The 13,822-nt window shown below is 37.2% G+C and overlaps 1 protein-coding gene across 2 annotated transcripts in view; it reads right to left on the bottom strand.

Moving 5' to 3' along the window:
* Window positions 1-13,822, bottom strand: part of SNCAIP (synuclein alpha interacting protein) — a 92,001-nt gene that overhangs the window by 40,426 nt on the left and 37,753 nt on the right. Inside the window, exons 4-5 of one of the 2 annotated variants that reach the window (XM_010590421.3) lie at window positions 12,440-12,619; window positions 4,846-4,959 (exon numbers count right to left, since the gene is read on the bottom strand). In XM_010590421.3, coding sequence (XP_010588723.2) covers window positions 4,846-4,959; window positions 12,440-12,619 — 294 coding nt within the window. The remainder of the gene's footprint in view (window positions 1-4,845; window positions 4,960-12,439; window positions 12,620-13,822) is intronic. The other variant, XM_010590427.3, reaches the window with a different exon arrangement.

Raw genomic sequence — 13,822 nt, forward strand, 5'->3', positions numbered from 1 at the left:
AAAGGGCATGCTCCCTTTGCATCCCTTGGGTCATGGAAATCAAGGCTAACTGCCCATCGACCTGTGGGTTTATGGAGCTCTGTGTGGAGTATGCTTTTTCAAATATCAGTCCTTGGAGGGCAGAGGATGCTTGTGCTAATGAAAGATTTTTCTATTTTGCTTTCATCTGCAGTCGCAGCACTTTCAGCATTGTTTATGTATTTCTGCCCCATGACAGTGAAACAATAAAGTCAAGGGAATATTTTGCTTTTTTAAAGTAAACTGTGGAAAAGCAACATTAACACTCAGCCTGTGGAAGCATCCCCCTCACCAGCATGCCTACCACTGCTCATGACCATTAGTACGAACTGCTGAGTCTTGTCTTTTCTGAAATCTGTATCAAGGCAAACTCTTAAAATGGAGAACTAATGCAGTGCAGATAAAGGTGCTCTTGGTAAATGCTCAATGCTGTGGTGCAGACTGTTTTTGTAGAAGAATCTCCTCACCAAAAGTCACCATGAATGACCCAGAAACAAAACAAATAATCATAGGTTCCACATTGAAAGTAGCACAAAGCTCACCAGATAAGTGACTGATATAAAACAGGCTGAGGTCCCCAAGCAGATGAGGACATGAAGCCTTGCTGGGAGGGCTGGATGGGAGGCCACAAGACAATCTGAAACCTTGTGTCGTGAAGAAAAGAGCTCTTCACCACAGGCAGTAGCTTTGAATTGAGACAATTTTGTCTCAATTGTTTTGCCAGTAACATCTTTCCCAAGGGACAGCAAAGCAAGCTTATCCGAGGACACCCCTTGCTTGTTCCCAGAGTCTTCCCTGAGGTTTTCACCTTCACGCTCCCTGTGGCTACTTCTGCTAGGTACAATCAGGCAATGAAATAATTGCACCCTCTGAGACTTCATGTGTCAGGAAGAGGAAAATCAATTTCTATCACCCAAAGATCTATCACTCCAGGAGGCCACTAAAAACTGTCGGCAATCCTGTAGTACTGGAGTATTTAAAGGTAAATTTTACAAGAAAAAAGACACAAATTGGGAGTCAAATTCAGCCCATTCTTTAAGAATCTATTTGAGGAGCAGAGGGCAACTAAAATAAACCAAGAGAGGAATTTTCCCCTGTACTATCCTTTACAGAGGTATTTACTGAAGAAACAAAACCAGAACACACTGAAGTAAGTGCCTGCTTGACGTAGAAAAACTTGCATGTGCTGAATCCATTAGAAAACTGTTCAATAACAGTCTTTCTTGTGAAAATATTAGCCTTGTAATAGTTCCAAGTTCAGCATCTCCACAGGTTATCTGTTACATAAGTGGCTGCGGCGGATGTCGGCTGGCTGGACAGAATTCGCAGTTCTAATGGGCTTCTGCATTTTCCGCTTGGGTAGGAATGGTTTCTGCTGCTGAACTGCCCTGTTCATAACTGTGCTTTAGGTCATTATAAATGCTTATCAGCTTGAAATAACAAGCTGAAGATTGATACTAGCATGAAGCAAATGTTTGACGTGGCTCTTCAAATAGGTTACTAATTTCCATAATTTTCCTTTAATCCAGCCAAGTAAGCCACACATCACCCAACCAGTTCCTGAAAGAGCATTTTCTTTTGTTCTGTCCCAATAGCTTCAAAATTATGAGAAACCTGCTGTGGGAGTTGAATAAAGGAACTGGCATATGTAAGCAACGTTTCCTAAGACAAAGCATTCCGAACCACCGATTATTTAGCGTCTCAGAGCAGCAGTATAATTCTTTCCTCCTCGTCTTTGGTATGCCCTACCAGAAGAGCAGGGAGCCTTGCCACTGATATCTGAAATTCTGAGTTAGGCTTTCTGTAAGCAAACGAAATCACTGACATGAAACAATTATTCAGGTAATTTGAGAAAACATCAAATTCTGTTTTATACTGAAAGTGATTTATGAAGATTAAAAAACAAAACAAAAACAAACCTATTGCCGTCAGTCGATTCTGAATCATAGTGACCCTATAGGACAGAGTAGAACTGCTCCATAGGGTTTCCAAGGAGCTGGTGGTAGATTTGAACTGCCAACCTTTTGGTTAGCAGCTGAGCTCTTAACCACTACACCTCCAGGGCTCTTATGAAGAGTCCAAAAAAAAACCCAAACCCGTGGCCATCAAGTTGATTCTGACTCATAGCCACCCTATAGGACAAAAGAGAACTGCTCCAACGGGTTTCCTAGGAGCAGCTGGTGGATTCAAACTGCTGACATTTTGGTTAGCAGCCTAAGCTCTTAACCATTACAGTACCAGGAGATTAGCGGTGATCAAATCCTCTAATCATCTGAAAATTCTATTCCCCCTTTTGGAAACCCTGGTGGCATAGCAGTGAAGTGCTATGGCTGCTAACCTAAGGGTCGGCAGTTTGAATCCGCCAGGCGCATCTTGGAAACTGTATTGGGCAGTTCTACTCTGTCCTATAGGGTCGCTATGAGTTGGAATCAACTCGACGGCACTAGGTTTCTGGGATTCTCCCTTTTGCCAGTATAGTAAAACCTGAAAGAGCTGGAACATGTGTAAGGCAGAAACCTGTCAGAGAAGGAAAACTCAAATATTTTCCGCTAACGGAGTGACAGAAAAGTGGTATGCTGTACCCTGTCAAAGGTGGAAAACTCGTGAGACCCAGAAAAACAAGGCAATCCTGTTGAGTTCTGGTTCTCACAGGTTTCACTATATAAGCAAAAACAGGCATCTTCAGCAAATGCCTATTAACTATTATCAGTTGTTCGTAGAATATCATGGCTGGAGGGTAGCAGGTACAATGTATGAAAGAAAACAGTAATTCATACTATTTTGAAGATAGTAGCTTCTACAACTTTTTTAAAAATGTATTTTTTTTCAAATTTTAAATGTTCTTCCTGCTTTTTTCTTCATTTTATAAATTTAGTAGAGTTGCTCACTTCTTCCATGAGCTGCATATTCTAAATATCCCAATGTATTGTTATATAAAATTATAAAATAGTTCCCTTCAGCTATATTAAAGCCACTGTAAAAAGTCTACATGAATTATCTATACAGGTAGGGAGAAAATAGAATCTGGCCCTGAAGTCAGAGGAACTGAGATGATATTTAGTCTTTTCTTTCACTAGACATTTCACAAGACAATCAATACCCATGTAAGCAGCAGTCAGGAAATCAAACAACATATTGCATTGGGCAAATCTGCTGCAAAAGACCTCTTTAAAGTGTTAAAAAGCAAAGATGTCACCTTGAGGACTAAGGTGAGCCTGACCTCAAGCCATGGTATTTTCAATCGCCTCACAGGCATGCAAAAGTTAGACAAGGAAAAAGGAAGACCGAAGAAAAATTGATGTCTTTGAATGATGGTGTTGGCAAAGAATATTGAATATACCATGGACTGCTAGGAGAACGAACAAGTCTGTCTTGGAAGAAATACAGCCAGAGTGTTCCTTGGAACCAAGGATGGCAAGATGTCATCTCACGTACTTTGGACATGTTATCAGGAGGGACCAGTCCTTGGAGAAGGACATCATGCTTGGTAAAGTAGAGGGTCAGTGAAAAAGAGGAAGACCCTTGACAAGATGAATTGACAGTGGCTGCAACAATGGGTGCAAACATAACAATCATGAGAATGGCACAGGACCAGGCAGCGTTTTGTCTTGCTATACACAGGGTTGCTATGAGTTGGAACTGACTCAACGGCACCTAACAACAACAACATTTGACCATGCACACAAGACACTTAGCTTTCTTTGTTCAATGTCCTCATCTATATAATGGGGATAAAAACAACAATCTCATAGGGTTGTTTTGAGGAATAAATCCAATAATGTACACAAATGGAAATATGCTTATGTAAATAATATTTATTTACATATCTGGAAGTTATCGTGGCACAAATAAACTACTGGCTAACATGACTACCACCAAAGAAAGACTGTGGTGTTATTCTTAAGTCTATTTTTTAAACTTGAGATTGTTATGCTTGAAAAATCATAGTCTCTTTGACAGTATCACAATTTATTGCCACCAGAAAAGTTTATAAAGCCAAAGAAAAAAAAAGATATGGTTATATGCATGAGAAACAACTTTCTTTGCCACAAATACAAATAAATCTATTTTAATACAGTGCTGAGTTTTTATTTTATTTTAATACTGAGATTAGTATTTTGTGGTTCGAGTTTTTTTTCAAAGAGAATTGACACTCGTTCTCCTTAAAGACAGGAAGTGAGATTTTTTCCTTACATTGAATCATGATCCATATACATCAGGGATTCCCTAATGTAGACGAGCCATCTACTTAGTGTGTCTGCTCATCTTTAATCAAGCAAGGCTTACTTGTACTGCCTAACTAAAAAATTTTCTTCTTAATTTTTGGTTCAAGAAAACATATCATTTTCCTTTTTTGCAAGAATAAAATGTATTTATTGTAGAAAATTTGGAAAACACAGGAAAATACACAAGAAAAAATAAAACCTCCTGTACTTCCACCAAGTTATAACTACTGTAAACATGTTATATAATTTTTTTTCTAGTCTTATTTCTCTTCATTTCTCTCTCTCCAAACTTGAAAATTGGTACCAAATTATAGGCACAGTTTTGTATCATGCATTTTCATTTAATATTATATAATAAACATTTCCCCATAAAATCCTATGATACAGATGGAACTTCATTTATTTATCCAATATGCTATCTTGGGATATTTAGGTTGTTACAAATTTTTCTTCATTAAGAAATGCTACAATAAATATCACTGCATATAAATCCCTGGGTGCATTTGGATGGGTCTTAGGCTTGGATTTTGATGGAATAATAATAAGTAAGAGGTAGGTTATATGGTACACAAAGGCGAGATATTTAAAAACGCCTCCATACCTGGCCATAGCAACCTGCGTAATGAATAAGGCTTGGAAAATCCTTTGAACAACTCAGTTCTGCAATGGCTTCTGTTTCACTCACCATCCAGCGAACACACTCCAACTGACCATTCTAGATTAAAAAGAAAGAAACAAATTCAAGATTACTCAGGTATGAAAATACTCATAGATGGCAATTTTACCAAGGAAAGAAATAATTTGAATGTTGGCTTTTATATTTGGCTTAGTTTATTTAAAATATAATTACATAACCTATTGGAGCCCTGAGGGTAAAGTGGTTAAGAGCTTGGCAGGTAACCAAAAGGTCTGCGGTTTGAATCCACCAGCTGCTCCTTGGAAACCCTGTGGGGCAGTTCTACTCTGTCTATAGGGTTGCTATGAGTCAGAATAGACTTGACCGCAATGGATTTTTTTTTTTTTTTTTTTTGGTATATCACCCATCAGTGGCACAGAACAGTTGAGTGTTCGACTACTAGCCGAAAGGCTGGCAGTTTGAATACACCCAGAGGTGCCTCAGAACACAGGCCTGATGACCTGCTTCTGAAGGTCACAGCCTTGAAAATCCTATGGAGCAGTTCTATCCTGCACACATGAGGTTGCCATGAATTGGAACTGATTCGAAGGCAGCTAACAACAACATTATCTTCTTTGCAGTTTTGGCTTGGTATCAACTGCAGAATTTCACTTAAATACATTTTCATCAGTTATTTTAAAATCACTTTATTGAGGTATACTCTGCATATGATAAAATGTACCTTTTTAATGTACAGTTTGATGAATTTTGACAAATACATATACTTTTGTAACTACGACTCCATGCAAGATGTAGAACATTTCCACTACCCTAAAGTTCTTTGGGTTAAAGTTCTCTTTTACTCCTTTGTTCTCATCCCCTTCACCTTTGCCCCAGGCAACCACTGACAGGATGTCTATCACAGCAGATTAGGCACTTTACTATCTAGATTCTTTCAGCACAATGCCTTTGAGATTCATCCAAGCTACTGCTTATATCAGTAGTTTGTTCCTTTTCTTTACTGCTGAGAAGTATTCCATTATATGAATATATCATAATTTATTTATCCATTTGGGGGATATTATGAATAAAGTTGCTATGAATATTTGTGTATGAGTCCCTTTGTGAATATATGTTTCTACTTCCCTTGGGTAAATATCTAGGAGTAGAAGTTCTGGGTCATGTGGTAGGTACATATTTAACTTTATAAAAAACTGTCAGACTGGTTTGCAAAGTGGCTGGTCCCTTTACAGACCCACCAGCCATGTGTGAATGTACCAGTTGCTCCATATCCAAGCCAACATGTAGTACTGTCACTTAATTAATTATTCTTCCCTTAAAGTTTATACAATAAAGCAACCATTTTCCAACTGCCAAATAAAATATTATCATATTAGTTAATGGAAAGTCAATAAATTCATTTTTGAAATGAAAAATTTCATTAAGTGACCATGTGATTATCTTAATCAGTAAAATATTTCAAAAAGAATGGAAGACATTATTATGAAAGAAAGTACCATTTATCAATGATAAAATCTGGTATGGAAGATAAAACATCCATAATTTTTACATTTTTTGAGAAACCAAAAAATGATTCCCGGTTAGGATAAGAGGGACAGTAAAGCAAAAGTTGGCAAAAAAAAAAAAAAAAAAGGTAAAGAAAACTAGTAGAATTTTCTTATAGCCTTTTGTGAAAACATACAATAGCCTTTTGTGAAAAAAAAAAAAATTTTTTTTTTTTTTTTGGTGTGAGGGTTTTATAAAACCAGGTATTATTCTCTTAATTTTTTTTAAATTTAAGCTTCTCTCCTATCTTTAAACATTTGTTGAGATTTTATTCTTTCAGGTACTGTCCTATGTGAGAATTACAAAAAGTGATCAAGATATGTAAACAACAGTCACAACATAGGCAATATGTATGGTAGTAGGTTTTCCCTGCAGTTTATAGAGTACCACTACATATATAGCCTATTGATTAAAACCCAAATTCTGGAATGGATTTGAATCCCTAATCCACCACTTAGTTACAAGACCTTGGGCAAGTTACTTCATCTCTCTGATACTGAATTATCTGTGACATAACAGGGATAATATTAACTACCTCATAAAATTACTGTGAAGATTAAATGAGATAAAGCATGTAAGTTTACTAAGCACATATCTGTTACCTAATATTATTAGAATGCTCTTTTAGATCCTCACAATAACCCTATAATACACTTGAAACATTCTACTGCCTTCCTGGTTTGTTCAGTGTGGGATCTTAGCCCGGGAGAAAAGAGCTACTGTGGGCGTGGAGCCAGCGAAGGCTTCAATGAACGTAGCATTTGAGCTAGCATAATAGGATTATTTTATCTTATTTTTTCAATTTCAGAATGCTAACATTTAACTTCTCAAGGGAGAAAGCCTATTCTAAAAGTAAGACAAAGGAGGTAATGCTCTCATTTTTCCTATTTGAACATGGAATTTCAACTCCCAACTATTCACACACATATTTTATTTTCTCCTAACAGAGGCCCTGGTGGTGTAGTGGTTAAGAGTTTGGTGGCTAACCAAAAGGTCGGCAGTTTGAATCCACCCAGCACTCCTTGAAAACCCTATGGGGCAGTTCTACTGTCCTGTAGGGCTGCTATGTGTTGGAATCAACTCAACGGCAACTGGTTTGGGTTTTTTTTTTTTTTTTGTTTTGGGATATCTAGCATGATTGGATGTATGCTGAATAGCTTCTAGGTGCTCCATTCAGATCCATCTCTTCCCTTCTCTGCCCTCTTTTTTACCTTGATCTTTATGGACTGGTTCCCTTGTCCTGTGGTTTCTGGTTGGGTTTGGCCAATGGGGTAGAGTAGTAGGAAATCAGAGAAGAAAAGAGAGTTTGACGTCCCCTCTGCTTCTGACTCCCTCTCTATGAACTTGCCATTGGCTGCTGGCTGAGTCCCTTGACTAATCACAGATCAAAAACGCCAGCCAGTCCCTTATACTCAGGCCTCTCCATCTCAGGTTCTTGTAAACACTCCTTTTCCAGCCCCTTCAAGCTTTTTTTTTTCAAGCTTAGGGGTGGTAACAGTACCCTGGCTGTTACTGATTCCAGGACACTGCACTATCCTTTTATGGGTTCCCTACACCCCCGTCCACCCTTTCGTGTATAATCCCTTCATTACAGACTTCTTAAATTACTTAATTTGAGCATGCTAAATGTTATCTGGGATTAAAAAGGCACTGATAAAATGTTTCATTCCCTCTGAATGAAGAACCAGGAACTATAGTTAATAAGCATCTGCTAGGCAAGAGTAGGTAAGAGAGTTTACATACACTGGTTTTACACAGAAAGAGGAGACAACATTTCTGATTTTAGTAATTTGAGTCTTCTTTCTTGGTAAGTCCAGCCAAAGGTTTGCCAATTTTGTTGATCTTTGCAAAGAACCAACTTTTGGTTTTGTTGATTTTTCTGTTTTTCTATTCTTCATTTATTTCTGCTCTAATCTTTATTATTTCCTTCCTTCTGCTTGCTTTGGATTCAGTTTGCTCTTCTTTTCCTAGTTTCCTAGTGTAGACGATTAAGTTATTGATTTAAGATCTTTCTTCCTTTTTAACATATGTATTTACAGCTATAAATTTTCCTCTAAGCACTGCTTTAACTGTCAAGTTGTATTTTCATTGTCATTCATCTCATTTTTTTTTTTTTTCTAATTTCCCTTGTGATTTCTTCTTTGACCCATTGATTATTTATTTAGGACTGTGTTGTTTACTTTCCACATGTGAATTTCCCAAGTCTTCTTCTCTTATTGATTTCTAATTGTATTCTACTGTGGTTAGAGAACATACTTTACATGATTTCAGTCCTTTCAGATTTACTGAGACTTATTTTATGGCCTCAAATATGGTTTATTCTGAAGAATGTTACATGTGCACTTGAGAAAAATAGGTATTCTGCTGTTATTGGGTGGAGTGCTTTTCAGATGTCTGGTATGTCTAGTTGGTTTACAGAGTTGTTCATGGAGGCAACATTTAAAATAAATAAAATGCCATGATAAAAGGCAGAAGGAAATATTATATAACTATCATGACTTTGAAGGCAATATTACTTGTCATAAATACCAAGACAACAAAAAATGCTATTTAATTCTAGTGGGAGATTTTTGCCTGATTAAGTCTCTGAGCCTGGGGCTGGGCATATATTGTTAAAAAGGAGTATCAGTAAGGTTACGTGTTTGAAGTTATGTTATAAGCAGACCTACACTTTTAACTTGTGCTTAATCAGAAGGACTGAATGAAAAATGAAAAGGTAATAAAGGTTATTTCATTCCAAGTCTGTTTAGCTACTAAAATAATTTCTTGTGCTGGCAGCCCCCTTTTAGAAAAGACTTATCTCACCTCCTGTTAGAAATCTTGCTTTCCAATTACTTTGCTTCACTATTTCCAAAGGCCACACAATAATACCCTGAACTCCCACAGTGTCCGGGATTGGGTCTTCCAGAAAGCAGTCAATAAATTCTGCATCTTACTGGCAAGTATTAATTACGTTGCCTTCAAGGAGTTTAAGAATGAGGAGAGATGTTCTCAAGCCTGGGTAGAATTTCAAAGCTCCTTTTCTCAGGTAACCTTTTTATTTGCTATCTTATCCATGACTCTACTTCCTGTCAGGAGGTCATATTATCTGAGTACTGCCCATCTGTACCAAGTTTGTTTGTCTTTAATGACAGCAAGGCTCTCAGAGCTGTACTTAATGAAATGAAACTCCATGAGTTGGTTACTGGTGTTCAAAACAAGGTCCTAAAACAAAAGAACAATGAGTCCCTAGGACTTTCAGAGCTTCATCACTGTTCATCCAAATACACTAAAGAGACTTGGGCAGGAAAAGTTTCAGGACAGATTTCTAAAGGAGGTGGTGCTTATTTTAAAATGTTTATATTTACTGCTTTTGCAAATAACCCAAAAACCCTTGCAAATAAGGATATAGAAAAACCCTCCCATCCCTCAAATCATTGTTCAGAACCATGAAAAGCCTGAAACCCCAAATCTGCAAAAGCTTTGGAGTCTTATGATTTTGATATGTCTTCATCATTAAAAAGAACAATTAAAACAACAACAAAAAAAATAGGCTATTTAAGTTTACAGTCTGATTGTATGTATGTTGGTAATACTATGTTGACTAGAGAAGTTTAAGAATGAATTAATGCTTAATATGGATGCCAGACAGGACAGAGTAGAACAGCCTCATAGGGTTTCCAAGGCTGTAATCTTTATGGAAACAGCCTGCCACATCTTACTTCTGCAGAGTGGCTAGTGGGTTTGAGTTATCAACCTTTCAGTTAGTAGCTGAGTGCTTAACCACTGTACAACCAGGGCTTCTTATGAATACCACAGAAGGAGTTTACACAGAGGGATAGCTTAATGACCATTAAAAGTTTCTTATGTACCATCCTACTCAGATTTTCAATCTTTTAAAACAAGTTCTGTTGTTTGTTGTTATGTGATGTCAAGTCAATTCCAACTCCCAGAGACCCTATTATGGTAATTCAGAACAGTCCCCACAGGGTTTCCCATGATGTAATCTTTACAGGAGCAGAGCACCAGGTCTTTTCTCCCATGGAGCGGCTGCTGGGTTTGAACCACTGACCTTTAAGTTAGCACCAGGTGCTTAACCACTGTGCCATGAGGACTCCTTAAACAAGCACTAAAAACAAAAAAAAACCAAACCCTTTGCTGTCAGGTAGATTCCGACTCACAGCGGTCCTATAGGGGATATAAAATAAGAACAAAACAAAACCTTTCATCAAATTATTTAATTAGGAGATGCTGGGTAATCTACCATTAGTCAGGAAAATTAAATGAGAACTATATTTTATAAACCCTAAAATGGCAAGAAAAATGTCAATATTTGCTGACATTGCAAGAATATTTTATTCATCAGGAACACATTGCCTGTGATGACCAGACCCAATCCCTGTCTTCTCATAGGACTCTGTTGAAGACCCAGATCTTGTATTTGTATTACTGATTAGTTTACTTGCTTTATCCACCAGACTTTTAGTTTCTTAAGAAGAGGGACTATGTCTTATTCAAGTTTGCATTGCCAGGGCCTCACACAGTGCCTGCCGGACTCAGTATAGGTTGCTGAACTAACTACAGGTAGTCTCCAATTTACGATGGGGTTCCATCCCAACGACTCCGTCATAAGTCAGTTCTGACATTAAGTTGAATACCTCATTTTTTTTTAGTTTTCATTATTATTGCCTTTTATCTTTATAAATCATAACGTTGAACATCTGCAAGTGAGTATCTGAGAATGATAATATCAGCAAATTATGTGCTATAACATTGTACGTAGCACATATTACTAACAAGAAGATGTACCAAAAAAAAAAAAAAAACCCTCCTAAGAACGGTTCCCTGTAACTCGACTGTGTCATAAGTCGGGGCTACCTGTGTATGAATCTTAATTTGTCATAGCATCATTCACAACTAAAGAAAAATGTTATCTACTGGGGTCATAGATTTCTTATTAAAAAAAGAATTATTTTCTACACCATCTTTGAAATCATATCTTACCTTTGAGCTAAATTAAATAAAATAGAAAATATTTTTCAATATATAAAACTTTACTGAATGCTAAACAGATTAAAGATACAAAAATTCGAGTTTGTAAAACATACGTATGAGGGTTGTTTTTCAAATGTAACTTTGTTCTATTTTCACAAATAGATTCTTTTAACTAGCTAGTCCACCTAGGAAATTGCACTATAATTCTATTTACAAAAATTAAATTATTAACTTTTGGAAGGCACAATTATTATACAAAGTATATATGCAGAAGTGCAAGATATATTATATTTCACTGACCTTCACTCTGACTTCTTAATGACTGAATTCTACACTTATTTGCCAAAGATTTTAGAAGTAATTTGAGTTTAATAGCTAACCTTTCAGTGATGTGTTATAGTTAACAGAGGCACTCACCGTAGTGCTATAAAAGCCCGTGTTTTCCTGTACAAGTGTTTCTAGATTTTAACTTTATTCCAATTGTCATTAATATGCATGGTTTTGACAGCATACTGTGCTCTGTAAGAGCTAAACTCAAACTCAGCCATGATATTCTAAACAATTCCTGATACTGCAGACACTTAAGCTTCATATATGATCCATTAAAAGTCTACTTGATTATCTAAAATACTCTCGATTGCTATCATCCCTTAAAATAGACCTTTTCCTCATTTGTCTTGCTCATTATACCCACATTAGGCAAAAGAATGAAGCAATCTCTGATAGATCCAGGTGTGGTTAGGAATCTAAAGTATAGTCACTATGAATAACAAAAGTTCTTAAAACCACAATAGATCATTTTCTTTTCTCTTTACTGATTTTAAGTTTACCCTCATTAGATAATACATTGGAATACAGCCTCAAAATCTCAAAGCAGTTAATGACCAAAATGATTTACCTCTTAAATGTTATATATTCACTTGCTGTTTGCTTGGTAAACCACTCTCTTCTCTCCATTCTAACACTTTAGTTCACTAGGAGTCTTAAAAAATAGAAAAACAACTTTCAGCTGTGGAGGGCCCAGCCCCCACCCAGTCACCTTGATGGCCAGGCCAGCTGGAGTCAACTTCTCAGTATTTCGCTCATTGAGGCAATCTTCTCCCATCAAAGAAGTGAGGTGCTGCAGACATTCTGCATGTCCCTGGGATGCGGCAATGTGCAACAGATTGTTTCCACTTTCATCGTGAATTTTGTCCAGATTGTCTGCAGCTAAATGCGGCTGTACAAATAGTAAGAGTAGAAAACTTCAGTCAATAAATCAGAATGACAGGCTGTGGGGCTTTTGCTCTGGGCACTTGGAAGAGGAGAGGAGATTCCAGAAACTTAGTGTAGCCATGGGGATCTAATATGGCAGTGTTTCTTGCTGTTAATTCTAATGATCTGCTATTACATTCTTTGTATAGAACACTTTAGAATATGAACTCTCAAGAGACATATATCTTCATGTGAGACATGAAGACTGGGCTAGGGTCAATAAGCCTGTTCGAGCAAAGACATTTATGGTAACTGACAAGTTCCCTGTGTGTGTCCTCCTCTTGATCACTAATTCCTTGAGGGCTCAAGGTATGTTTTATTCTCTGCTGTAGATTTCTCAAATGAATAAACTATCTTAACTGTTTGCTTTTCCTTAGAGAGTTGACTTTGACCGCAAACTGCATGATGGCTGCAGATACCAGTGTTTTCCGAGGTCCTCTAGACACTTTCATCCCCAAACTCACTCCTGGAGGCATCTGGAGACTACCTAGCCTTTGATTTCCTGGTTTGCCATCAGCTGCTAGCCTACAGGTTGGTGGTTTTGAACCCGCCCAGTGGCGTTGCAGAAAGAAAATCTGGCAATCACCGTCTGTGAAGATTATAGCCAAGAAAACCCCATGGAGCACTTCTACTCTGTAACATATGGGGTTGCCATGAGTTGGAATTGACTCCACAGCAATGGGTGGTGAGGTTTAGTCACCTGAGGGTGGACTGGTCGATAGGTACTGCAGAGTGAACTGAGAGGTGTTATCATTTGGGAAACATGAAAACATAGGAAAGACAAAATAAAAGAACAAACCAAAGAGAAATAGAGAGGAAGAGCAAGAAGAATGGAAAAGACATTTTCAGGAGAAAAAAAAATATTATTTTATTAGTAAAATTGTTCAATCATATTGTCCTATTAGAGCAATAAGAGCTTGATAGTGAACCAAACACGCTGCATTTATCTAGACATGGCTTTACACTAACCTAGAATCACATTGCCAAGATGTGGTAATTTTCTTGAATGGGATTTCAGTTAACATCATAGTACCAGCCCAGGTTTGCTACTGTTTGATCCAAGTTTGGAAGCCAGAAAAGAACAATGTAGGCAGATGTAGTGCTATTTCTGTTTAAAAAAAAAAAAAAAAAAATTTTTTTTTTTTTGTTTAGCTCTCTCTAAATCCAA

Source organism: Loxodonta africana, chromosome 2, assembly GCF_030014295.1.
Source record: "Loxodonta africana isolate mLoxAfr1 chromosome 2, mLoxAfr1.hap2, whole genome shotgun sequence".
Classification (NCBI taxonomy): Eukaryota; Metazoa; Chordata; class Mammalia; order Proboscidea; family Elephantidae; genus Loxodonta; species Loxodonta africana.